Source organism: Nanorana parkeri, unplaced genomic scaffold (genome assembly GCF_000935625.1).
Source record: "Nanorana parkeri isolate BGI_ZX_2015 unplaced genomic scaffold, ASM93562v1 scaffold232, whole genome shotgun sequence".
In the NCBI taxonomy this organism is placed as follows: Eukaryota; Metazoa; Chordata; class Amphibia; order Anura; family Dicroglossidae; genus Nanorana; species Nanorana parkeri.
This window is the reverse complement of record NW_017306500.1, coordinates 939,176-965,855: the sequence shown is the minus strand read 5'-3', so window position 1 is coordinate 965,855 and position 26,680 is coordinate 939,176. Positions and strand designations below refer to the sequence as shown.

Sequence of the window (26,680 nt, the reverse complement as noted above, 5' to 3'; positions counted from 1 at the left end):
ACAGGGACAAACAATGCAATATCTATTCACCACACTACTAAGAAAATGTTTTCTTATGTCTCTGTTAAATAGATTTCCCCCCACGTCCCTGACTACTGCCACGTGTAAAGGAAATCTTCCCCATTGAGAACGCAGACAGCAATAAAAAATAATTTCACAGATGCTCTAGATCCCACTTACTCTCCAGTTCCATTTTAGATCAGTAGTTTTTGCATTTGTAAATGGCGCAATACATATATCAAACTTACATACATTCCATACATACTTTCTTGATATATGTTAGAACACCTTTTAGCACAAAGTATCTAGACAAAGGATGCACTCTTGACATGCTACCAGTTACGTGGGCTAAAGAACCAAAACGTACTTGTGGTTAAACACGCAACTGTCCTTTTTTTAACCACTTCCTTCTCAAAATGACAACAGCAGTTATTTAAAGGTTGGATAAAATGTTGAGTGTTGTATCCTTTTGGTAGTTGAACAGTGCACAGTGATTTGTTTGTTTTAAAAATGGGGGCAGTACCTCCAAATGAGGCACAGTTAGGGGCTATAATTTATACATGTATTTCATAATCATACAGCAAATGTTAAAAATTACCCTTGCAGTGGGGCTCCATCCGCTGGTTCTGTGTTGTACGTCATGATGTCAGAATGTGACTGGTGGAGCAGCAAAGAGAAGCAACTTTGGGGGAGTAGTCATGCAGCTGGGAGGAAGCCAGTAGGTGCAAGGAATAAGGTAAGTATTTCTGCCTATTCCTCTACCCCTAGATTAAATGGGCAGGATTTATACATGTTTGTAAATTAAGTGGTGTTCCCAGCTGTCAGTATGAAATGCTGTTAATATTATGTATTCTGAGAGCTATTTAACCTGCATTTAATTATATTGCAAGCTAGCTACAATAACTATGTTCTACTGATCCTATACTGACCTGCCCCCCCGCAAAAGAAAGGAAGCTTTCTGGCAAGAAAGAACATGAAGTTACAAAGCAAAATAGAAAAAAAAACCTACACTTATGCCCATTTTTTACATGAATTCTTTATCTTACTCTGTTCATAAGCTATGCCATGATCACAGATCCTGATATTCCATAGTACTGTAGACCTCAAATGATATGCAGTAGAAAACTAGACACATAAAATGTTAATTTGTTTTCTCACCAATGTAAACAACACATTTCAAAAGGGCAATCTGCCACCCTAGTAAGCACTTGCTCCCCTAGGACTTGTCCGACGTTGGGCTTTTAAAAAAATGACAGCCTACACACAGCATTTTGGGATTTAACGTTCTATTTTTCATCAGCTGGAAAACTGTTGTCGGTCATATGATATACTATCTACTTACCAAAAAACAAAAATGGCTTTCCAGCAACAAAACAAGGGTTATGTCATATCCTTCAGCAGTGTCATACACACAATAAACTTGCTCGTTTTACATTCAAATAATGAATACACATACATCAAATACAGAAATGCTCTTTTTATTTAACATATGGGGGAAACAATTATTTGTTTTGTGAGCTACATGGAAACTACAGGATATGGCGTTTCCATGCATACGCACACATCAAAACATGGAAATGGTTTGTTATTGGTCATATTGGCAGCAGATGCATCATGGGCATGACAAAGGTTGCACTCCTTTTATCTCCAGTGATCTGCTGAAGTTGATCTCTTGTGCTTTGGCAGTGCCCTTGGTAAGTCTAAGATCCTTGATACAGCCTTTGAAACTCACATTGGTGGTCAGACCAAACTGCTTTACATCTTCTGTAAGTAAAAGGGACAAGGCACAGAATAATAAAGTTTGATTCAGTTATACTAATTCATTGCTATCTAAGGACAAACATGAGATCAATACAAAATGAGAAAAGTTTACTAACATTTTAAGTTGAACTCTAGACAGACATAAAACCAACATTTAATGTGGTTGTGTACTCTTCAAAAAGGATTACACTGAATCTAATCACAGGGTTATACACAAAAGGGTAAAGAGTTTGGAGAAGGCAGGAGAAGAGAACAATCTAGGACAACACACCTGATTTGGAAAAATTATCCAATTCAGCTCACTTTCCAGTTCAGCTATGTTGTCCTAGATTGTTCACTTCACCTGCCTTCTCCAAATTCTTCACCCTTTTTGTGAATAACCCTGTGAGTTTCCATATCAGCCTCTGTCTTTCCTGAATAACAGCAGCACTCAGACTGGCAGAGGGAGGGACAGTCATTGAAGCTAATCAGTTTCTGCTCTATGCACATGTGTTGACAGGGTGCATGCTGGTAGCAGCAGAAAGCAGAGTGAACAGGATTGATTACTTATTAACGTATTATTGCATCTTCAATATCCAAAGAGCAGGCTGTGGGAGGGAAGATGACACTATTATATTCATTAAGTTAAACTACTCTAACAGAGAAAATTGTATAACCCCCTACCCCTGGCAGGGCTGACTGGCAGATGTGTATAAATCACAAGTGGCTGGACAGAATTACAAATCATTTTGCAAATAAGACAGGTCACAAATGTGTATTTAGCTGTTTGCCTTGAATTTAGCTTTAATGAAAGCCTCATCACAAAAAAACGAATAGACCTGTGAAAGCAATTATTTATCCAAGTCATGGCACAGCTAGAAGTAGTTAGACTTTGTAACGGGAATTGGCCTGTAAGGCTGAAGACATTTCACCACTCATCCAAGTGGCTTCATCAGTTTAAATGAGTGTTGGGAATTATCACTTGTTCCAGACACAATAGTGATTGGATTATGGTAATTAGAACAAGGTGTTCTCACAGACTTTCACATTTCCCATCATGTTCTCAGTGAACATCTGCCTTGACATATTTCATAGTACCATGGAGATTGGATTTAGGCGACTAAGTTACCTATGCAGATATAAATACTAAGCTATGTTCCCGCCACTCATTTAAACCAATTAGATGTTAAAAATTACAAACCAAGTCTATATTAATGTGACAGACTGCTATTAGCTGCTTTGAGAAGGACATTTTCACAATCATCATATAGCATTTTACCAAATAATGTATTTATTGTCTTTTCATTAATATGTAAAACACAATTTAAAGCCGAGTTCCAGGAATTTTCTTTATTAACTGCTTATTTGTGACTAGGTTAAAAAAGAAAACCCTAGGATATATTTACCCAAAGCTCCAAGCCGGCTTCTACTGGTCCCTGGAATGTCTCTCCCCCTCCTCTGCAGCAGTATAAGGTCCGGTAAATCATCACGTCTATACCCTATGCATAGACGTGAGGACTCTGAGGAACATTCAAAAGTGCTGCCAAGGAGAGGACAGGCTGGAGGGACCGCCATGGCCAGCTCAGAGCTTTGGGTGAATACATCTTTGGTTTTTTTAACACCTAGACATAAACAAGCACTGCAAGGGTTAATACAAAAATCCTGGAGTTCTTCTTTAACAAACCGTTAAGTTTAAAACCTATTTACATTACTATCCAGATTTATTCTTTGATACAAATATAGAGTATGTTTTTTTATTTAGAGTGGTCTTGAATGTGTGTATAGTTTTCCATACATTTCACAGTTTATATTTATTTATTTTGTTCCCTTAGTATGCTAGATATTAGTAAATGAGGTGAAACTGTGCTTCTATCATCTAATCATGTGCAAGCAACAACCCTGTTTTCAAAACGAGCTGCAATGTGGTACCTGTTCTTAAGCTGGCCATACACCTTACAATTATCTGCAGATTTTCTGTGGTCAGATGGAAAAAGTGCAACAGATTCCTCCATCTACACTTAACTGAGTGGATGGAGTAATCTCCACCTGGGCCAATCTGTTGCACTTTTTCCATCTGACCACAGAAAATCTGCAGATAATTGTAAGGTGTATGGGCACCTTTAGAAAGGAATTTTAGTTTTAAACAGGCTGACAGGTTTTTTTGTTTAACATTTACGTTTTAGAGGTTGGTTTCAGGTTTATGGTTTGGTCTCAGATTAACTGTTAGGTCTACGAAATAGACTGAGGTTAAGAGTTAGAATGTTGGGGAGACTCTTGGCTGTATAAATCAATTACAAATAATGGAAACTGTTGGGTGAAGTTTGTGGATAAGAATGACCCAATGTGAATGGCAGAGAGACCCATTGATAGATCACTGCTCAGGTGTTACATAAATGATCATGTTCTATTATTTTAAACATATCACAAAGATGTGAATAACATTCTTATCCTATTTTTTTTATTTCGGAAAAATATTTCTAAAAATTATTTCCAGTAGGTGAAATATACTCATATTTAGCTTATTATTTAGCACTACCTGTCTTTTGGCCATTGCAGAGAAGTTATGCCTTCAGGGCATCTTTATTTCAAGCATCATATGTCAAAATATGCACTGACAGCTTTTATCTTATAACTTGAATGTACTCACCAGGATATCCTCCTACAAAGACTGGATCATTAGTGTCTGCGGAAGTGGATGCTGAATTTGGACTTGCAGCTTCTACTTTGTTGTCATCAACGATCATCTCTAAGCGGTGTTTTATTTTACTTGCCACCAGTTTGTGCCACTGTCCATCACACAAGCTAGATGGCAGCTTAGGCTCAAAGACTGCTGTGAACAGACCAGCTCCATTATCTGCATGGAATAGAAGCTAAAGAAAGGCAACATGTAAAAAAGGAGACAGTTTTCCAAACACATATTCAAATGGCAGAAACGAGTGTCAATAACATAATCCCTACAAATCTATACCCACCATAGGTCACCCTCTTCCAAGTACTGCTGGTCATAAATGGGTGATGGCATGGGATGGAATTTATTTAAAGTTAAAGCTGAACTCCAACCAAATATAAAAAGACACAAATTGATGCAGCTCTTTATTTATGAATAAATATTAAATGAAAGCTGTGTAAGATTCTAAACTAAACTTGCTATCAGCCTGTTGCAATCACATTTATAGCAGAGCACAGAATAGGAGAATTAAAAAGCAGCCCAAGGAGTATTCTAATAGTGGAAGCACAGAGTAATAGTGAGATTGGCTCATCGGTGTGCTGGCTCTGTTTTCACTGTCTAGTCATGGGCTGGGGGTGGGAAGGGGACCTCTAAGTGTTACTAAACTTCAGTAGGGTCTCCTGCACTACCAGACTTTGCTTTCTCTGTGTGGCAGAACTGTGTAAACCTCAGAACTGCATGGAGGGATTATATTTTTGTGTATCTGGATATCGAGCGGTTTGCCTGGAGTTGAGACTTAAAGTGACATTAAACCCTCAGATTTTTAAACATAAAACAATCCTGTAATGTGTGCCTTACTGTAATCCATGGTTGTTTCCCTTCTCTTTGCTGCTCTTCCTTTTAAATTCTCATGTCTTCTCATGCTTGGGGAGAACTTCCCTTTGCAGCTCAGGGCCTCTTCCTGTAGTGCTGGCTCAGGTTACAAGCCTATACAAACCTATACACAGACACCATGCATCCATTCCTGAGACAAGGCAGTCTGCTGCAAAACAGAAGTTCTGCCCAGCATGAGAACAGATACAGATTTAAAAGGAAGAGCAGCAAAGAGAAGGGAAACAACCATGGATTACAGTAAGGCGCACATTACAGTATTGTTTTATGTAAAAAAATCTGAGGGTTTAATGTCACTTTAAGCTATACATGGAGCTATTGCAAACCAATCTAGTTATGAAATTAAAAAAGAAAGTAGGACATCTTGTTCCTTTATATAACAAGTCCAGTTTTTCAGCAGTTTTTCATTTCAGTTTTTCAACATATATAATGTTTACTATATACATGAAGTACTACACTATGTTGCAAACCAATTATGGTTACTGATGGATGAGAACACAAAACTATCCTTATCTGTAGAGATTGTATTTGTATTCCTGAAACTTGTAAATATACTTTAAAAATATAGAAACATGTTATAATGAAACATTTAAAAAACTGAAACAACCCGTATAAGGATTTAAATCATGAAACATCTTCTGCATATATAAATAGGGCTGAGACAAACATGACATTCCTAGGGCCATCTGTGCTCTGCCAATAGCAAAGGCCAGACTTTTTTTTTGTTTTGGATAGAGTAGGGAAGGGTGAAAACCCTTTGCCAGTTTAATTTTGCTGTCTGTGTACCATTAAGGAAATTTCCCTTTACTTCCTGTGCCAGAGATGCAACACAAAGTTAGAGGAAACTGTCCATAGTGAGGGGAATTCCACACTTAAAGAGGTGTCCCCATTGGAAGATTTACTTTCTCTTGTTCTGGGGAAAACTCTACAATTTTGGATTTCCCCTCACTTTCTTTCTCCATACCAATGGTCACCTGTACAAATAAAGGAGGGAATCTCCCCAGTGGCGACCTATACAACAATAAAAACTTTAAGCATGTTGTACAACACAATATGTTTAAATTAATACAAATAATGTACTGGTTATATGTAAAAACAGTTAAAAAAAAGCTTTGTGCAAATATTACACTTGGAAGAAGGACGGTTTAGCCTAGGGATACTACTTCATTATCACCACAAACAGAGGCCTGTTTTAAAAAAAAGGGGTCCATTGTCTTCCCAGTACACTAGGCACTTTAGCTATAAACATTTTAGAACATTAGCTCTTTAGGTTTCACAAAAAATAAATCTGTCTGTCTCTTTTACGAGAGTACTTAGAGCAAATACCCTTTTTTAACTTCATTACAACAAACGTGATTGAAGCGATAACTATTAAGTGTTTTATAAGATATACAATGACATATGATGTATAAAATATCATGCACATAGACAAGAGGAACATTATGTCCTTTTGATTTCTAACAAAAACAGCCTGTACTTGTATTATATATACATTAAAGTATCTCTTTAGTCATGGTACTGGTATTAAAGCTGGGAATAAGACAAAATCTACCCTTGCAAGCCCCCCCCCCTTACTGCAAAGGTTAAATGCTTGTTATGTCTAGGGGTACAGGATTAAGGTGTAACATTTACCTTATACAACTAGACCCCCAAAGCCCCCTCTCTAAGGTGCTCCTGGCCGTGCTCGCAAACTTACTTCCTCACATACAATTGAGAGTTAATAGCCCAGCATTGCAAATGATAATGCTGATAGACTTTCAACAGCCCGGACCATTAGGTAAAAGGGAAGAGCATTGAAGTTTCCCGGTTTGAGGAAAAGGTAAGTAATGCAGCCTTTTCCTCTACCTCTAGAGTTAGTGAGCTTTTCACCCTTGCAGTGGTGGGAGGGAGCCTTAGATTAGGGTTTGTCTAATTCCCATAGTTCAGCTTTAAGAAAGTTCGGTTTTCTTTGAGAAAATATAAAACCTTTATGCTAAACATTAAACTTTTTCTGGAAATCCACATCCATATTTCTGGCAGCTATATCTTCAACATTACTAAACATCTTTATAAGAATGCAGTAGGCCAAATAAATAGTCACTTACTTTACCATCCACCAGTTCAATGCCCAAACCATCCATTTTTTTGCCACTAATTCCAATGAGAACACCATTGGTCCTTGTTGTGCGAAATTCCAGTTCTACTACTAAATCGGTGCCTACTTTAAAAACTCCCACTGAAAAACAGTAAGTGAATATAAACTAAATTGCCTAATTGCTTAAAGGGACAAAGGTAGATCAGTAATATCAGTAATTTGCAAAGCAACAATGACACCATCAATCAATGTAAATAAAAGGACTTCACAGTCAAACTCATGCTTTTAATTTATTCAAAAACTAAACTGGTTGCATTGTGCCACAATTTTCTATCTTTGTATGTATTGATAGTTGGGTTGTGCAGTAACTGTAAATACATGTGGTCTATCATGCGAAAGCTGCACTAAGAATCTAGGTGTTCACCTTTACTTTGGCACATAAACAGCAGGAAAGCACTTCAGGTTAGTTTGTTTTACAAAAATACACATCCCTGCCAAGGACAAGCCTCAGTCCCTAAGTGCTGGTATAAGTATAAAAGATGTTGAGTTCTCTGCAAATGATTTTTATTACTCCGGATGCATGGTGGTATGAAAATTATTTAAAGTACGCTTGCCATGACAAAAATATGTAGGCTGAAATTCATTCAAACAGTGCCTGCAGATAAAGGGGATATATTTGAATAAGTGTCACATAGAATTTACATGATGCATTCATTCTCACACTCTAAGTTAAAGAAAATGCAGGTTTGTCACATGGAAAAAGTAAGCACATCTCTACCACAAATTCAAATCCATGGAATTAGAATCGGGTATTCTAGATTAGGTGCCAATTTTTAGAACCACCTTAGGGGGTATGCAGGTGGAATTGTATTCTCTATTGACAAGTGTGGTGTCATCATGAGAACATCACTTTTTCCACTGTAAGAAAATTGATCTGCAAGTAGTGTAGATTTCGAAAACCTGACTTTAATCCTATTGAAATGTGGGGGGATTTGAATAGGGCAGTTCATACAAGAGAACACACACACATCTTGCAACTAAAGGAATTTCACCAAGCCAATGTCAGAGACTGGTCGGCAGTTTTGCAAAATGCCTACAAGAAGTAATTGCTGGTAAAGAGGGCACTACCAGGTTCTGAGGCCAAGGGTGTGCTTACCTTTTCCACAGTACACCATTACATCTTTCATACTTTTGGTGAATAAATGACTAAAAGAGCAAAATTCCCTTGCTCTTTCATTCAGGTGTATCACAATAATCTCTAGACTCTGGTTCAATGAAGACCCACAGGGTTATTCAAAAAGGATGAAGAGTTTGGAGAAGGCAGGAGAAGTGAACAATCTAGAACAATATAGCTGATTTGGAAAAATTCTACAATTCAGCTCACTTTCCAGTTCAGCTATGTTTGTTCTAAATTGTTCCCTTCTCCTCCCTTCTACAAACACTTCACCCTTTTGTGAATAACCCTGTTAATGTTGGTGTGTTCATATATAGTATGTTAAAAAGGTAAACAATTTCCATGGGGTGTATTTTCTTTTTCAAAGGACTGAATGTATTTACAAGCCAAAAATCTGAAATCTTAAGGAGTCTGTGTCGATTTATTTTCACTGTGTGTAACTCCCAACCTCATAAGGTTTGCTTATTGTTTTAATGCCTTATTCATTGTAGAAGCTATACATGGTGCAGTGAAAATAACACTGTGAACATGCATGCAGGAGGGGAGAGCAAATATAATATCACATTGCAACTATGCTGATCCCTTATTGTCCAGTCAGTAGCCGGGGTGAATGTTTGAACAAGCTCTGGAGGTCAATGTCCTAGGTTTGTTCTTAGGCAAAGGTACTTGGACCACAAGTATTATGGGAGACTCAATACTGTAATTTTATGTAGGAACTAGGTTGCACTGCGAAAGAGGAGAATACAAAACACATTTATTTAATATTCAAAAAACAATTACCTGTTTTTGCAAACCCTGATCCATCAAAATAGGTTCCTGTTTGTGGATTAGCAAAGCATGAGCCAACATTGTAGCTGGAGGTAGGCTTATTAAAATCTGTATTTCCTTCTACCAATCTAAAATTGCGGATGCAGCCATCTATACTATGTAAAACCTTATTAAAAAAAACAACACAATGAATTACATTTTTTTTCTAATAACAGTTTTTACATTTACAAAAAAGACATAAAACTATGCTATTTTATCAATTGTTCTATTAAAATGTACAATATATTGTCATTTAAAATATGTGTCTAGAGGAAATATGCATATGCCAAAAGGTACAACTAACCATTTTCATATGTTGGCAAGGCTTCATTCAGTGATACCTTTACAAAAACTGCCACCGCAAGAGCCGGGGGTTTATTTGTTTGGTATATTTGTTTTTAACACATAATAAAATAACCTTTTATAATGCCGCTTGCAGGAAAATAAAAGTATGATATGATAGGTACAATATACTAATGACATATGTGATTGGCGCATTGTGGTAGGGTAGAGACATTTTGAAACGTATGACCTAGCCACAAAGTCATGTCCCACCCTTGTAATAACTGACAATGACTGTATTTGGACAGTGACTCAGTGATTATATTTACTGATTGAAGCTAATGCTATGTTTCTTCATGAAAAGTAAAATTGGCAGTGTGAACTAAACAATCAAATATAAGATATTTTATGAACTAAAAGCTCAGGATCATGCAAACACCGCCGTGTACAATGCACATAAAGTAGCATAATGGCAGATCAAAATAAATATATGTAACTGTTTTGTATTCCTTGCACAGTAAAAGCCTAGAAAACAGAAAATAACTAAATGTAAGCACATTAAAAAGTTTCATTTTAACCAGCTGTTTTAGAAGGTGAGAAAAAACCCACTATGACCTTCAGTAAAACTCAGAAAAATGACAAAATGAGAGAAATGTCTTACCGGGCCAATACGTTTGGTAGTATAATTAATAGGCAATCCACCCACATAGAGCATGCCCACTACATCCAGAATGTCTGCTTTCTTTGGACTGTTTGTGCTGTTTGCAATTCCATCAACAAACAGAGATCCTGTCTGCTTTGTTCTCAATATATTTATCTTGGGGAAAAAACAAGTTTAATATTAATAGTAAGAACTATTTTACATAAAATTTACAATTTATAAATCTACATCCACAGAGTATGCTTCTTAAATAAAAATATGCATTCTGCATGTCGTATTATGAGCAAAACTTGCTTGAGTATAAAATATTATCAATTTGTGTTGTATATTAAAGTATTATTAAACCCAGGAACTTTAACATAATATTTTCTCATGTACCAGGGAAACATTTCCTAGTACATGATTTGGTTCATATACCGGTATGTACCAATCACATGTTTGAAGCTTCACTGACGCCGTCTCCAGATCCCTAAGCACAGCTTCCCTGAACTTCCTGTTGGGGAAAGCGCACTCTGTGTACCAAGTTACAAGGGACAGCAGCTGTCCAAGTATTGACTTTCAGGAGAGTGGCGACTGGAGCAGAGGAGTGGCTTGCCATCCTAAGGTTTTGAGATTGTGTGTTTATGTAGATACACACACAGTTCATTGTCGGGAATGCGCATACAAGGATGGCTCAGTAGGACACTGCAACCACCCTGAAAAGAGAAAGCTTCGGTAGCACTAATGGACCTGCAGAATGCTGAGAAGGGCAAATACAGTACATTAAAAAACTGCATGCATTCTGTAAGTCTCCTCCTCAGCAGTAGGAATTGCTTAAAAAAAGTTAAAGCTTTAATATCACTTTAACTCAGTGGTCTCAAAGTACCGGCCTGTGGGCCAATTGCGGCCCGCGAGCGCTACTACGTGGCCTGCAGCCAGCTCACAAGTCAGGTACGCGGTCACGGACTGTGTACCAGACTTGCGGGAGCAGCTACACGATCTGCATCCCTGTCGGATGCACACCGCATAGCTGCTTCTGTGGCGGCACTCACATCCTTTCGGCCGGTGTCTTCGTGGTCCTGGATGTATCGCCCCTATTTGGGTTGTGGTCCCTTTAAGGACAACCGCAGGGCTGACCTTCCTGCCCCTTGAAGGGGTTAAAAAGGTCGGCAACTCCCAGAGAGGTGGTGGGAGTTGAGGAGTAGTATTTGTTTTATGTGTATGGGGGGAGTAGAAGTGTACTAGGCTCCATTCACACCTGTATCTTTAGGTACAATTAGGGATTCCTGCATCAGGAACATGTGTTACCTGCGGCAGGAATGCCAAATCTGGAATTTAAAGCGGCAACTGTCACCTATTCAAGTTAATGATCAGGTGACACAAGTTGCATGTAAACGCCTGCACACCGCATGTAATGCTTTGTGATATGATTACATTTGGTTAGGAAATAATCACTCTCCCTGGACGCATTCAGGGAGAGTGTTTTCTAACCGCATGTAATAATATCACATATTATTACATGTGGTGTGCAGGAGTTTACATTCAACTGCTGTCATAAACCTACAGATATGAATGGGGCCTCATTGTTTGTGTATTAGGGTCCGTAGTACCAAACCGGATATAGTTAAATATTATTTTAAAGTATAACATTTGACAAGGGGCCCCATGGGAGAAAACAATTTGTCGAGTGGCCCCTGAGGGAATTGACTTTGAGACCCCTACTTTAACTGGTCCACACCCTATAAATTAAATTGTATGTACAATTAAATGTGTGTTTTTAGAACCAGAGTGAAGTAAATAACTATTCTGATAAAATAGTGCATTCATATAAACATATGGAAACACATACTTAAACAACTTGCTTAGAGATGAAGGTGTCTATACTTTTATCATTTCAACTTTGCTTCCTTAGTGAATGTTCTTTTGTTTTTTCAGATGCAAACTAAACGGTAGATTTTAGATAAACTGTTGCACGTTGGTTTGTGGATGATCGTGGCAAAACACAATTGTGTGATATCTAGTGAAGTCAACAGGTGCCGTTTTTAAGTGAATGATCAACAATTATCCACAGGCAATTTCTGAGCTGCTCAATTGCAAACTGCTCAACCATCATATATGTAATTTGGGCTTTATATGCCTTTCATGCAATGTAAGCCAACATTTAAAGTTGGCTAGGTTTGATAAGGTTCCTGATGTAATAAGGTTTCTTCCAAAGACATTTTTATCTTCATCTCACTTGAGACAATGGGGCTCATGTATGAAAATGTTGCATATTTCCACTGTCCTTTCATTCCAGAAAGCCCCGGCCTTTATACTACATCCTAAACAAGTATAGCATTTGGTAATGCTTCCTTTCTGTAAGTAGGAACACCAATTTCTATGTCTATGTAAGAACTCAATACACCAGGTCTAATTATAGAGGCAAATGTTTGACCTGGAAGTAGGAGGAGACTATTGATAATCTCTTAATAGTATGGCATGGAGGCTGTGAGCTAACATCGTTCAAGCTGGTCTGTGCTTCCAACCAATTCCAACACCTCTGAATTGCACATTTACATACCCCACCACTAGCCATGTTGAGCAGACCATGAGCAGAAGGTTCTCAATTGTCCACCGACAAGTGCTTTATACATTATAAACTTGTGAGGAGAGCATTTTAACATTTTATCCTTAATACATTTATTTTATATTACACGTATTTTGAGTGCGCTTTTTTTTCCTGCAAAGGGTCCATGTTCTAAAGTGTAAAAAACGTACGTGCTTATAAGACACATAAACTTGCAGATCAGATAGTAAAGGTCTTTTTACAGAATTAGTTATACGCATTCTTACACCCTGCATGTTTTTAAACAGTAGTGCAAAAGATTGCTCAGCATGTACATTAGTACGTACTGTATAACATATGGGTGCACACTAGTATGTATCAGGGACGTGCGGTCAGGGGACCCAAGTGAGCCTCACCTAGAATTATGGAGGAAAAAACTGTCAGCTTCAAGTCTGAAGCTGACAACTTTTTTTGGAGCTGGGAAATGCCTCACCTGGAACAAGAGGTACTGCACGTCACTGGTATGTATAACCACTATGCAGATTTTTGAAAACAGACCATTTTATTCCTTATATGTACCTTATGCCATTCTCCATCGTTAACTTTTTGAGGAACCATTGTGGTAGTATCTCCACTTCCAAGATCATATCTTAAATGAGCCATTCCATCTTTAATCTGAACAGTGGCAAAGTCAGCATGGTTGATACGAGCCATGTAGAACAGCAAGCCCGAATCAGCGGTAGTGCGGAGTTCAAGTTCTATGGTAAGCCTGTAATTATAATACAGAAAATAAGATGCTGTAAAAATGAAAACAGATTACTACACTGTGTTAAGTTTCAAAGAAATTAAAATTCCAAAAGGAAGAGTAGAAGAATCACAACTCACTTGTTTTTTACTTTTGTGTCATCAAATGCATATGCCATATGGCTATTCCTGGACAGGCCAAACTGCTTTCCTCCTATGATAATTTCTGGCTTTTTCTCAGCTGCACAGCCCTTTAAATAAAAACAGACAAGTTCTACACATTTCTACATGTGGTTTTGTTACAAAATGAAAATTGGGCTCTGATTGGTCACCAAGGTTATCATATAATCCTTTGGTGCATGTTAAGACTATGTATGGCTTAAGGAAATAGGAAAAAAAAGCATTCTAATGTATGAGATATATATGTATCCTTTGTTGTTGAAGCCTGTAAAGAGCATGCTTTGAGTTGTGAGAAGCAGCAAGATTATTAGTGTTATCTGACTATTAGTGTTATCTTCTATAGTACAATGGTACTATAGAAGGTTTTGGTGCTGCTGATTCCAGTCTCTTAAGGCAATGTATAGACAAAAATGCATGAACTGAGAAATCATTGCATCATTTACTTAACTAAACTTTACATCAATATTAGGGGGTTATTCTCTAAGCTGCCGAAGGCAGCCAAATGAATAACAGAGCCAAACTGAAGGGAGCCGAAGTCTCTTTGGCTATTCACTGCCGCCGTGTATGGCTATTTTTAGCTGTACATTGGGTGCATTTGGCCCGCTTCACTTCCCTTCGGCTCAGCCAAACAGCCTCAGCACATTCGGCTGAACCAAAGCAAAGAGCCTGTTTGCCTCAGCCGATGCAACTTCTGGATCATCTGAGGCGAACGTTCGGAAGTTCTTTCTCTGCTGTTCACCCCTATTCTCCAAGGGGCCGAACAGCAGAGAGTGAATTGCCGAATGTTCGGCTAAGCATTCATCTCGGTCATTCTGTTCGCTACGTCAGAGGTAGTGAACAGAATGAAACCTGTTGCTGTAAACAAAAACAAAAAAGGGTGGGGTGGCCCCCCTCCCTGCACCATACCAGGCTCCATGCCCTCGACATTGGGAGGGTGCTTTTCCAGGGGAATACCCCCTGGATAAGCACATTGCCCCAATGCTGGTGAGGACAAGGGCCTCTTCCTCACAACCCTGGCCTGGTGGTTGTGGGGGTCTGCGGGCAAGATGGCTCATCTGCATCTGGGTGCCCCTTTACTAAAGGGGGCACTCAGATACCGCCTACCTTGTGAATGAGTAAGGGGAAGTTGTTACCCCTACTCATTCACCAAAAGGTAAACAAAATAGTAAATAATAACACAACACCGTGACATCAAGACTTGCTCCACCCATTTGTTTTCATTCCATGACAGCTCTCTGTCCTCAAATGGCATGTAAACAAATAGGCGGAGCAAGTCTCGTGACATCATGACTCGCTCTGCCCTTTTTCATCGGCAGGACAAAAACGGACTTTGTCTTTGTTCAATTAAAGGATTTGTCACTGTGTTGTGTTTTTATTTACTTTTGTGCACTTTTTGGTAAATGAGTAGGGGTAACAACTACCCCTTACTTATTCACAAAGGGGGCAGCATCTGGGTGCCCCCTTTATGATAAGCCCCTCTGCCTGCAGACCCCCACAACCACCGGGCCAGAGTTGTGGGAAGGGTGCCCCTGTCCTCATCGGTATGGGGACAAAGAGCTTTTCCAGGCCCCCCCTCCCCCCCCTGGAAATACACCTCCCCAATGTTGAGGGAATGTGACCTGGTATGGTGCATGGAGAGGGGGAGCGCTCGCATCCTCAACCCCCCCCCCCTTTTTCCTGCCCTGCCAGGCCACTGTTTGGATTAAGGGTCTAGTATGGAATTTTAGAGGGGACCCCACTTCATAACCCCAAACATAAAGGGTCTGATATGAATTTGTAGGTGAACCCCACACATTTGTTTTCTTTTTCATCGGTGTTCTCCCTAACATTCCTACTAGACCTAAAGGGTCTGCTATGATTTGCTACCATGCTGTGTTTTGTTTGGCATTGCTGCACTAAAGCATGTTTGTTTTGCATGGCTGCCTTCTGCGTTTATTCGGTTGCCTTCGGCTGCTGTACGCGCTATTGAAAATAGCGGTTACAGCAGTCCTTCGTTTTGGCTGAACCGAAGGGTTTCTGCAGCCAAAGTGAGCCAAAGGATTAGCTGATTGTTCGGCTAAATCCTTCGGCTCTTTAGTGAAAAACCTCCTAAATCTTAAAAGTAAAGAACCCACACATGATTACAACTATATATTTAAATATAAAGAGAACCTTTTACCAAAACGTTTATTTCAACAAAACTCTTCTGATTCATTTAACATATTTTAGTCATGTAATTTACCTATAAAAGTCTCCCCTATGTACACCCAAAAGTCCCGAGACTACTGCTAGGTGCCACCATCTTGGATCTGATGTGAGCAGCTCCTCCCCAGCTGCTACATACAAAAGGTTATGCAGGGAGGTGAGGGTAGGGAGAGAGGAGCAAGGACAGCACAGACAATTAGAGGTGAAGAGAAGAGAGCTATGACTTGCTAGTAGGAAGGGGCCTGTTCTAGGTAACGGACTCTCATAGAGTAGTCAAATTTTCTAGCAAGTTCAAAGACACATTTCAATTGAATAAAAACACATTTAAGGAAAAAACACTGCAAGTAAGCAATAAAAATACTTGCTTTTACCTGCAATTGGTAACTGCAAAAGTTGGTAACCGGGTCTCTTTAAAGCCCAAATTCAGACAAAACTTTTTTTAAATTTCCTTTTTAGGTTTATACCAGGGGAAAGGGTTAGAATTACAATTTATTTTTTTTATTACTGTCTGTTTTTGCTGTGATAGTGTATCACAATGACAGGAAGTAGTGGAATCACTCTATGATGGTGATGGAGGGAGCAAAAAACTATGTTAACAACTGAATGGAAAGGGAAGGATGTGTGCACAGACTTGTGGTTAGAAGAAAAACCTAACTCACTGACCAGCACTTTTTTTTTTCTCTTATCTCTGTAGGTTGAACTCAATGGGCTTTTTTTCAACCTGGCTAACTATGTAACAAAAGAGGCACATGTATGTAACTTTTTGTTTCATATTTTGTAAGAAATAGAGTTAATACATTTATGGGACCGATCTTGATATTTCAATTCCCTGCTCTTTCTTTACATTGTAAAACAAGACAACAGTACTGTTGTGTTTTTAGTGTAAAGCTAGTAAAGAAGTAAATAATTTAGGTACAAGCTTAGAGTACTGGGTTTGTTGCTGTGATTACGGTAACAAACTTACTGTACTAAACTTTAAAGGAGACCTATGTGGTGAGTGAAAATCACTCAGCCTCATAGTTCGAGCCGACGTGTGACAATGATACTGTCACACGTCGGCTCAATAGATCCGCAAGTGAGCAAACACATACCGTCGCTCACTCACTTCTCGAGGCTGTCCCTGCAAATAGCCGTGACTGTCACTCACGGCTCCCTGCAGGCATGCCCCCCTCCCCCGCTCCGATCCTCTAGCGCTGACTGGTGGAACGGACGGGGGAGGGGGCAGGTACAGCTGGCTCTGACTCTAGATAGGCAGAGCCAGCTGTCACTCATGCAGCTGGGTGGATCTCGACAGTAATGTCGGGATCCGTCTCGGCTGCCGCGGTCTCAGTATACCGTGAGCTGTAGCTGGTGGTATACTGAGCTTTGGGTGAAGGGAGGAAGCTAGTTTGTGTCCTCCCGTGACCCTTAGGAGAACTATGGGGAAAAACACTTACCCCATAGTTCTTCTTTTAGCTATGTACAGTATGTTGAAACAAATGCTATACTGATGCTGTTAATTATAATGTCAGTAAAATAAAGAAATCCCTGCAATAATAGCAATGCTTGCTAAGTCATTGTTGAAAGAGAAGTGTGTCATGTTTTAAGACAAAAGCTTCCCTTTATGTCATGGCCACAAGTAGGAGTAGCTCACATGGTGTTGTAATAACCCAAATGCATGCTCTCCAGCAGCCATTCATATGACCTATGGTTATACATTTGTTGCATAATCTTTGCAAAAGGAGAGGTTGATGTGCACACAGAGCCAGCCCACAAACACCTCTGCATGAATGGTGAACTTTTAAACACCTTAAACCCCTTTAGCTCTCATTCAAATCGGAATTTTTTTTAGCTTAAAGCTCCAGAATGCTCAACAACCAAAATCCCATGCTTTTAAATTGTGCTTGTTCACATATGAGTGCTCAGATGCCTGTAGCTCGATGCCTGAAGCTCAAAAAGGTACATGAGCTACCTTTGAAGCAGAATGGGGCATTTGGAAGCACCTGAAGAATGCCTGAAAATTAGTGGGTTTTTGTTCATTGGTTCTGATGGAGGCGTGGCCTCAGAACGCGTCAACCAGGAAGGACTGATAGCCGGCTGGCTAAGTCTGTCACACACAATTTTTTTATGCCTGCTAAAATTCTCCTTTTGTGAGTACAATTCCAGCTGTTTTTATTTTGTTTTATTAAACAGTTTTACACGATGGAGGCACTCTCTGTATTTTGTATTTCAACGTTGCAATAAAGTTCTTAGAAAAAAGTAAACGGAGATATGTGCCAGCATTGGTGCATCTGCACTGCTAAATGCCACACCAGTGGCTTGCTGGTGTGAATCGACCCAAATACAGCTATAGCAGTCTATGCAGCTGCAATAGGTACTTGCCATATGATAAGCACCTGCCTACAGCAAGCATCACAATGAACCTTTTAAACCTGGTTAATCTTTAAGATGAGAGTATGGATGCCATCAATGCTGCCTATCTGTGCTTGCAACCCACAATGGCCTGAACTGTCACCTGATCTCATTGTCATCATGTCAAACTGGATTACAACAAAGGAGCCCTGGTTTCAATGAATACACTGAAAATTGGAGGATTATGAAGCAGGGAAGAATAGGAAAATATATGGACCAGTATGAACAATAGGCACAATGCATCAGGGCTGATGTCTGACCTAAGTATATACACAGTCCAGTGAAAGAGGCACTTGTGGGTCTTGTACTGAAGCAACATAAATAGATTTATTGGTTGATGATTCAACACAGCACTGTTTGTCTTTCTCAAGTCTTGAGAAAGACAAGCAATGCATTGTTAAAACTTTGACCAATAGATCTATTCATTATATATATATATTTGTGTTTTGAAATGATTTCTCAAAATCTTATTCATCTAAGCATGGTGTATGCACACTGGAAAGTAAATCAACAGGAACGCTAGGATACAATTTAATTTCCTTTGCTAAAGAAAACCCTGGAAGAGAATGATTATAAAATGAGGTAGTCCTGTCACATGCTGTATTATGTTCACTACATAGGAATAAAACAATGAAGGAAAGAGAAATGATTAGTTTTGTAGAAGTGAAAAAAAACCACAGAAAAATAATAGAGAATCACGTTAAGCAGGTAAGAGGTAATGGATACCGTTGAGGAATCAAGCTCATCTGTGATATTGGCACTCTTCACTTCAGTGGTTTCAGGCTCCTATGGTGCAGCAAATAAGCAATTGTTAGAATTGCATACATTGTGAGCCAAATCCATAACAGGTCTAGCCATTATAAAAACATAACACAACAGTGTTCTTTGTCAATACTCTTTATTTTTATTGTATTTTCCATAATATAATTAAGTAGTGCCACTCTACACAGTAATAATATTGAGCTGCCAAATTATTTCACTTTTTAAATAAATGAAGCACTTGCAAAACTGTGTCTGCCTGTCATATCTAATAGAGATGACAGAAGGATTCCAGCATGTGTTTCAAAAGTGAGGGAAAATGAAAGTAAAGAAAAAGAACACTTGAAAATGCATTTAATTATTTCAACACCGAGGGTGTTTTCTACTAGGTCTAATTTCTTTGAAGCACTTGTTGCATTTAATTGTGGGTAGCTTCATGCATACTACACAGTGTAGGTACATGTAGTGATCAGTAAAAAGTGGCAGATCTGTGAATAAGTAAAATAACTTTGGAGAAGTGAGAATAGTACATTATTAATGGAAATGGACAATATTTTGTTATGCCTTCTGTTTGTCTGGTGTTATTTAAAAAAATGTTTGAAATTAATGGTTTGCCCTCTTTTTCATGGAAATACTGATTCCTATATTTGCCTATTTCTAAAGCTGCTCTGCCCAATGCAAAATCCTCTATAACATGTAGTAATGGTATAATGCCAATGGTGTGTGTGGACATGCATTGTACGTGTACCTCTATATACTTTGCAGCCATTAGGAGGGTTCCATATACAGTATACATGATAGTGGATGGTAATGCTGTCCATGTTCCTCCATATATTTGTAGTCATCTGTAATGTCCTCCAATTTCAGGCAGAGTATTCCATTTGTATATATGGTGACTGCAGGGTGAAAACTGGCTGTTTGGAGTCATTTGAAAACTCCTCTGTGATATGTCATTCCTCATATGTCTACTACAATACTGTATAGCAGCAAAACAGAACCTTTGAATGCTCATGCTCACTATAAAAGTGTGGTCAACGACTAATGTGCAGAACATAATCGCAATGTGCATATCTGCATCGCTGGCTGGAATATAAGGACAGAGCGCTCTGCCATATTGCCAAGGCATGTCTGTGCAAGAAATATTACAACCAGCAGTCAAATATGGATGGAACTGTCAGCCATATTGTAGAGGACTATATATTGAGAAAAAAATAAATACTTACACATGAAGATAATTTCCAGCACTACTGGAGATTGAGTGACTGAGCCATCTGTCATATTGATGAGAATGCAGTTGTGTTGTCACATTAAACTATTTGGTGTTATACAGTATAACGCCATAAAGTGGAGGGGAAGCGAGGCTGATTCAGACGTCTATCTATTGGAACACTCTCCCTCTGATATCCTGTCTTTCTGCTTTATAATCATCAATAGGAAATCCAAAAATAATTATTTTGGTTTAATTAGGAATATACCATTAAAAGGAGGCCACCTTTTAGGGATCACATCTATATACCTTTGCAGTCAACAAGATGTACCTCATTCATTACAGCAGTTTGGGTTATGCTACACCAATCTTCAAAACCCAGATTATAATAAGAATTATATTCTGCAAGCCATAATAACAGCTTTTATTCTTAATTTGCATAAAATATACATGTATTAAAGGACATAAATAGTTATGCCAAAGTAAAGTTTTTGCTTAATTTAAAGAACAGATTTAGCTGTAAGGGGGTGTGATAAATGAATATCTCTCATCCTAGTGGCCTCATTTTGCTAATTTAAGGCCTGGGACTATACTAAACCTTTTGGCCCCTTGGGCACATCTTTTTAATATACCCTCCATTACACAAAAAAATTATTTCAGTAATAATCATAAAATGAAATTAATATCGACCAGAAAACCCTAACATTGAAAATTGTACTGTACCCACACAGTGATCACTGTATTGCCCCCTTACATTGTTGGACAGTGGATAAATATCCCATTAAGCAGGTGGTTAGTATAGTATCTATTTACATTAGTGGTGAATGCAATACTCCCTTAAGTTGGCAGTCAGTGGAGAAATGCTCCTTATATTGGCAGGCAATATAATGTCCTCCTAAATTGGTGGTCAGTGAAAAAATGCTCCCTAACATTGGTGGTCATTGGAAAAAGGGGCCCCTTTACATTTCTTGGTTAGTACAGAAGTGTCCCCTTGGTGGTCATTTGAATAGTGCTGCCTTACATTGGTGTTCACTGGGAGGAAGAAAGCACCATTACAATGTTGGCCAGTAGGAGAAAGAACATTACTTTCATTAATGGTCAAAAGGAAGAATGTCTCATAAAATTGGTGGTCATTGGGAGGAATGCCTCATACACTGGTGCTTAGTATGAGCTGGGATAGCTGGCAAATTTTGGTCAGTGGGGAATGGGACTCCATGCATTGGTGGGTAGTGTAAAGAATGAACAATTACATTGAACGTAAGTGTGAAAATGCCCCTTTTTTGCCCCAGTGGGAAGAATTTTCCCTTACATTGCTGGTCAGTAAACACATGTCCACTTACTTTGCTGATAAGTGCAGTACCCCCTATATTAGTGGTATGTGGAAAAAATGTCCCCTTACAGACAGCTGAAAAGATCATTGCTGTAGTTGGTGCGAGCACTATGTAGCCACTATGGGTGGTTGATCAATCTGTCCAAATGGCCTACACACTCCCTAATTGCATGCACCCCGGGTACACTGCTCCCACTACCCTGCCCCTGCTACTTCACTGCTTTGCTAATGTCCACCTAAACTAAGTTCTATTTATGAAAAGTGTGTTGTTCTAATGTATTAGCATTCATGCAAAAGTTGCAAATAATGCACTTTTGAATGTTTGAGAAAGTGGAAATGTACACTTATCCTTAATGGGTTTTGAAGATAATATAGGTATATTGGACTTTATATTCCTTGTAAAGACATGTAGGACATATTTGCTAGACAATAATGCATCCACATGCCAACCATTAAACTACTAATTCATGCAAAATGCAAACAGAAACTTCATACACAGAGCACTGCCAACATTTTTTCTCATTGGCAGCTTATTAAAATTTCTGTTGCACCTAAAATTATCTTCTTCTTCTTCTACTGTGAAGATAATTTTTAACACAAGTTTAATGAAGCTGCTAGTAGCTTTCACCTAGCAGTGGGGCATTTGAATCAATTCTATGAAATAATTGTATAATTGTTTATTAATCAAACTACCTTATATTCATGGAGTGAAATCAATTGCATGTTCAGCAGGAATAGATTAAAGGTTATTTCCAGTGCTTCTCTTTTTGGATAAAAATAACATTTGACAATGTAAGCAAGTTTCCAGCCTCGAATGGATGTCATATATGTTCAGAGCAGATATCTGTATGTACTGTATATATGCATACATGCTCGCCCTTCAATGACTCACCTCAAATGGTTTGTTTCACTCATTCACTCACAGCACTGATTCACCAATATTGTACAAATACCATCATGTTGTATTATACAGTGAAAGCAATCAGTAGGTTTTTGAGCATAAATTAACTCCTTTCTAACAGTTTAATATAAAAATAATAAATAGTGTGATTCATTAAACACTTACAGTAGGTGGAATAGAAGGTATTAGAGCTGGTGTGACTTTTGATAAGGTGGTTGCTTCAGGCTGAGGGAGGATTAATGGTTGAGTGACATTTTTCTCTTTATCTTCTTCAAGTATACTGTCTGGCACCAGTGTAGGGCACCGCCCAATATCTGCATTCTCAAAAGATACAGGCTGTGCAAAGTCTATTGGCCTGGTGAAACATTTAAAAAAAAGAATTACTATCACATACAAATTACATTTCTGAACATCTAGCTAATTCCGTAACATATCACTAGTTTTAAAGTGGAACTTCAACCAAAGGTGGTTGCACTAGAAACTCTGCAAGGGATGATATCCCACTATTTAATGTCAGTGGTCACTGGAATTGATAGGTAACCTCCCTAAGAGGGACACCATAAAGATAAAAACACTTGTTTTAATAGTAATGTGGAGAAGGGTTAAAGGGAAAACTGACCTCTTTCTAAAAATGCTAGCTGCCTGTCTCTGGCTTTAATACTTTAAGGGTTGTTCACAAAGGCAACCGATTGAATAACCCACCCGAAGTGAAGTGAGCCGATCGCTGTTCGGCTATTCACTTCAGGCTTGTATGGCTGATTTCACCTGTACATCGGCTGAAATTAGCCGTACCTCGGCTGGCTTCGGCCGCACGCCGGTCAGCCAAACATGCTCTGCATCGGCGGCATTCGGCTCGGCTATTCTGCTCGGTATTGCTGTGACAGCTAGCTCCGCCCAACTGTTTCATATTGGCCGGGACCTGCTAGAGTCTTCTAGCAGGTCCCAGCCAATGAATATCAACTGGGCGGAGCCGGCTGTGACATCACGGCCGGCTCCGCCCAGTTGTTATTGTTTAATGACATTTCAGCTGATCTGTCATTGCAAGTGGGCAGAGCCAGCCGTGAGATCATGGCTGGCTCAGTCCAGCTGTCATTTGGCAGGTGTTTGGCCAGCCGAAGGCCGAGCTGCCCGGCGCCTTCGGGAGCTGTACGGGCTATAGTGAATAGCCCAAACAGCAGCCCTTCGGTTCAACAGAACCAAAGAGCTCTGGCGGCCAAAGCTAGCCGAAGAATCAGCCGAAGCTACGGCTGATCCTTCGGCTAGCTTTCGGAATAGACCTCTTTGAGTCATTGAACTGTAACAAGCATGCAGCAAAGTAAAGTCAGAGAGGAGATGGAACTTCTGATATGCATACTTGTTGAGGGTCAATGATTAAAAACATTTCCTTTACAAAAACTGTCTTAAGCGCATAATTATTTCTGTTCCTGTTTGGGAGATTTCCACTCACCTCACCTTCCTATTGAAAATAGTTACCAGAATAGGAAGGAAAGGAAACTGTTCCCAACAGGTGAACAGATAGAAATGAAAACAAAGCTTCACATAATTACCAGGGTAAATAGTCAGTTTACCATGATAGTAAACCAAATCTAAAGTTAGCGAGGCTGATGTACTAAATGAGTTGAGAATTTTTGCTCAATAAAATGTGTGACTATTCACTTTCTTTTACCAAATCATTTGAAAAGCAAATTTTGTTTAATTATTTGATCTGCACATGATTGGGTATTCAAACTGAGCAGCAATTTTCTTTTCTAAAGAATAGATGATTGCAATGAATATTCACACAATTCATTGTGTGAAGTTTATCAACTCCATTAGTAAATCAGCCCAAAAGCCTTAGTTTGGCACAGTATACTTTCCTCATGGAAAAAAGGCCTACTACTCAAATGATCAAATAATGATAATGCTCTATGAATTGACTGTATTATAGCTGACATGCTTCGTGCCATGTAAAACAAAAATACTAATATTTATTGGACTTTCTATAAATGCTCATTTTAAATACAAACAGCAGCACCAGATTTTTACATTTTTGAGTAGTTCATAGTTGATACATTTACCACAATGGTCACAAGCAGCTATCTGGTGAAAGGTCTGGTAAATTTGTTTTTATTAACTCAAATGTGATTTCATGACTGTTCAGATTAGGCACTGACACTTTTTGCCACATATGGACCTGATACTCCTATTGATAAGGGTTAAGCTAGCCTCACAAAGTAGGTTCAATGTTAAGGTATAGTCAGGTTTGGGGTTAGAGGTTAGGGAGGTAAAGTGTACACTAAAGAACACAAATGTAATATATTGCAGCTTATCAGTCCTTAAATGTCATAGCTACAGTGTTCTTTTTTTCAGGCTTCTGTCCTTTATTTTACCTTGCTTATCCTGCAAGTAACACATTTATTGTCCTAGGGTAACATGCTCACTCACTAGGAACAGAGTTTTCACCCTAGGTTGCCCATTCCTGACTTACACAACAGAAAACATTCCTCTCTTCTTATGCCCATAACATATGGGGAAGTGAACTGGGCAGAGCTGTGAACACTGCTTGAAATTTCAGTGTAGCAGAGGCAGAGTGCACAAGAAGTTACAAGTTCATTGGATTTCTGGCAGTATCAACAGGCATACCAAATGTTTTAATTATATATTCACATACCCTTTAGGCGTAAAGCAGAACTACTGCAAGGGTAAGTGCTCGTTTTTGTCTAGGTGCTAAAAAAAAGTTATATTAGTCCAATCTGTGTAGCCGGCTGGCTGCTACTCTGGTCTCTGCTGTCTCTTCTTTCGCTGCAGCATTAGAATGTTTCTCAGCATCCTCACATTTATACACTATGGGGTCTATTCACTAAGCTGCCGAAGGATCTAGCCGTAGCTTCGGCCGATCCTTTGGCTAGCTTCGGCCCCAGGACCCCTTCGGTTCAGTAGAACCGAAGGGGTGCTGTACGGGCTATTCACTATAGCCCGTACAGCTCCCGAACGTGGCCGAGCGGCTCAGTCGAGTCGAGCGCATATGCCTGCTTCTGACAGCAGGGCGGTGCCAGTGAGCTTACGGCTGGCTCCGGCCACTTGCAGAGAGATCAGCGTCTCTGGTTACCTGCTAACCAGGGACACTGATCTCCAAACAGCAAACTCTCCCTGGCGCTCCGGGAGTCTCCTGCTCCCGGCCACCAAGGAGAGAAAAACTGCTGTTTCTTTTCTTTTTTTTATTTCGACATGGAGCTGTGTCAGAATAGAAACTTCAGGTCGGTCATTCACTCGGCTGCCTACGGCAGCTTAGTGAATAGACCCGTATGTGAAGAACTTAATGTCTCAAGGATCCATAGACCACTGCAGTGGAGGAGGAGAGAGGCTCCACGCACCCGGTCTAAGACCAAGTCAACTCCGAGGATCAGGTAAGTATAACTTTTTTTTCAGCACCTAGACAAGAACTTGACCGGTGCAGTGGGGAAGGGGGGGGGGGGGTAGCCCCAGCGCAGGAGTTAGGTACTCTTTTGCTCGGAGTTCTGCTTTAACCCTTCCACTGCCAAGCCCTCCAGAACGCTTTTAACCTTAGCTGGCCCCACCATTGTTTTGCAATTTGTCTGTTGCTGCATTGCTAGCATTTGTAAAAGACTCAACAAACCATATATTTTCTGAAAGCACAGGCCCGGTAGAATAGAAAGATGGTGCTACTAATTCTGTAGGTCCTGCGATAATTGTGCAAATGTTTGTCAAATCAATATTAAACCGATAAAAATACACAATTCAGTTGTTAAAAGCACACTAAAAATCCATATCGGTGCACAAAAAATACTTTTCTGAGAATCTAAAAAATAAAACTGTATTGAGCTAATAAATAAAAAATATTTGTAAATTTAAAATTGCACCTTTTTGCAAAACGGTAGAAATATGAAGTAACACAAAACTTTAAATAAGCGACTTATGTTAAAATTTGTTTGTGCACTGTGTTGGTGTGTGTGTCTTGTGATAAAATGATAAAGGCAAACATTTAATCACAACACCCAGCAATGCGTCACAATGCTTTGCCATGTGCTGCCACACAGTTAAATTATTGTTATTTAAAAAAAATTACAACAAGTCCAACACTAACAACAACAATGCACTGCAGCACATGTGCATGGCATACACCACAATATGGTGCAGATGTATGTTATCTGTGTGTGTGTGTG

The 26,680-nt window shown here is 39.2% G+C and overlaps 1 protein-coding gene across 1 annotated transcript in view; it reads right to left on the bottom strand.

Moving 5' to 3' along the window:
- Positions 1 to 1,477: 1,477 nt before the first annotated feature.
- The window catches only part of LAMA2 (laminin subunit alpha 2), a 646,095-nt gene continuing 620,892 nt past the window's right edge, over positions 1,478 to 26,680 (bottom strand). Inside the window, exons 58-66 of the mRNA XM_018556291.1 lie at positions 22,683 to 22,872; positions 19,047 to 19,106; positions 13,707 to 13,816; positions 13,401 to 13,590; positions 10,298 to 10,453; positions 9,328 to 9,481; positions 7,384 to 7,514; positions 4,388 to 4,610; positions 1,478 to 1,764 (exon numbers count right to left, since the gene is read on the bottom strand). Of these exons, the coding sequence (XP_018411793.1) occupies positions 1,613 to 1,764; positions 4,388 to 4,610; positions 7,384 to 7,514; positions 9,328 to 9,481; positions 10,298 to 10,453; positions 13,401 to 13,590; positions 13,707 to 13,816; positions 19,047 to 19,106; positions 22,683 to 22,872 (1,366 nt within the window). The 3' untranslated portion in view covers positions 1,478 to 1,612. The remainder of the gene's footprint in view (positions 1,765 to 4,387; positions 4,611 to 7,383; positions 7,515 to 9,327; positions 9,482 to 10,297; positions 10,454 to 13,400; positions 13,591 to 13,706; positions 13,817 to 19,046; positions 19,107 to 22,682; positions 22,873 to 26,680) is intronic.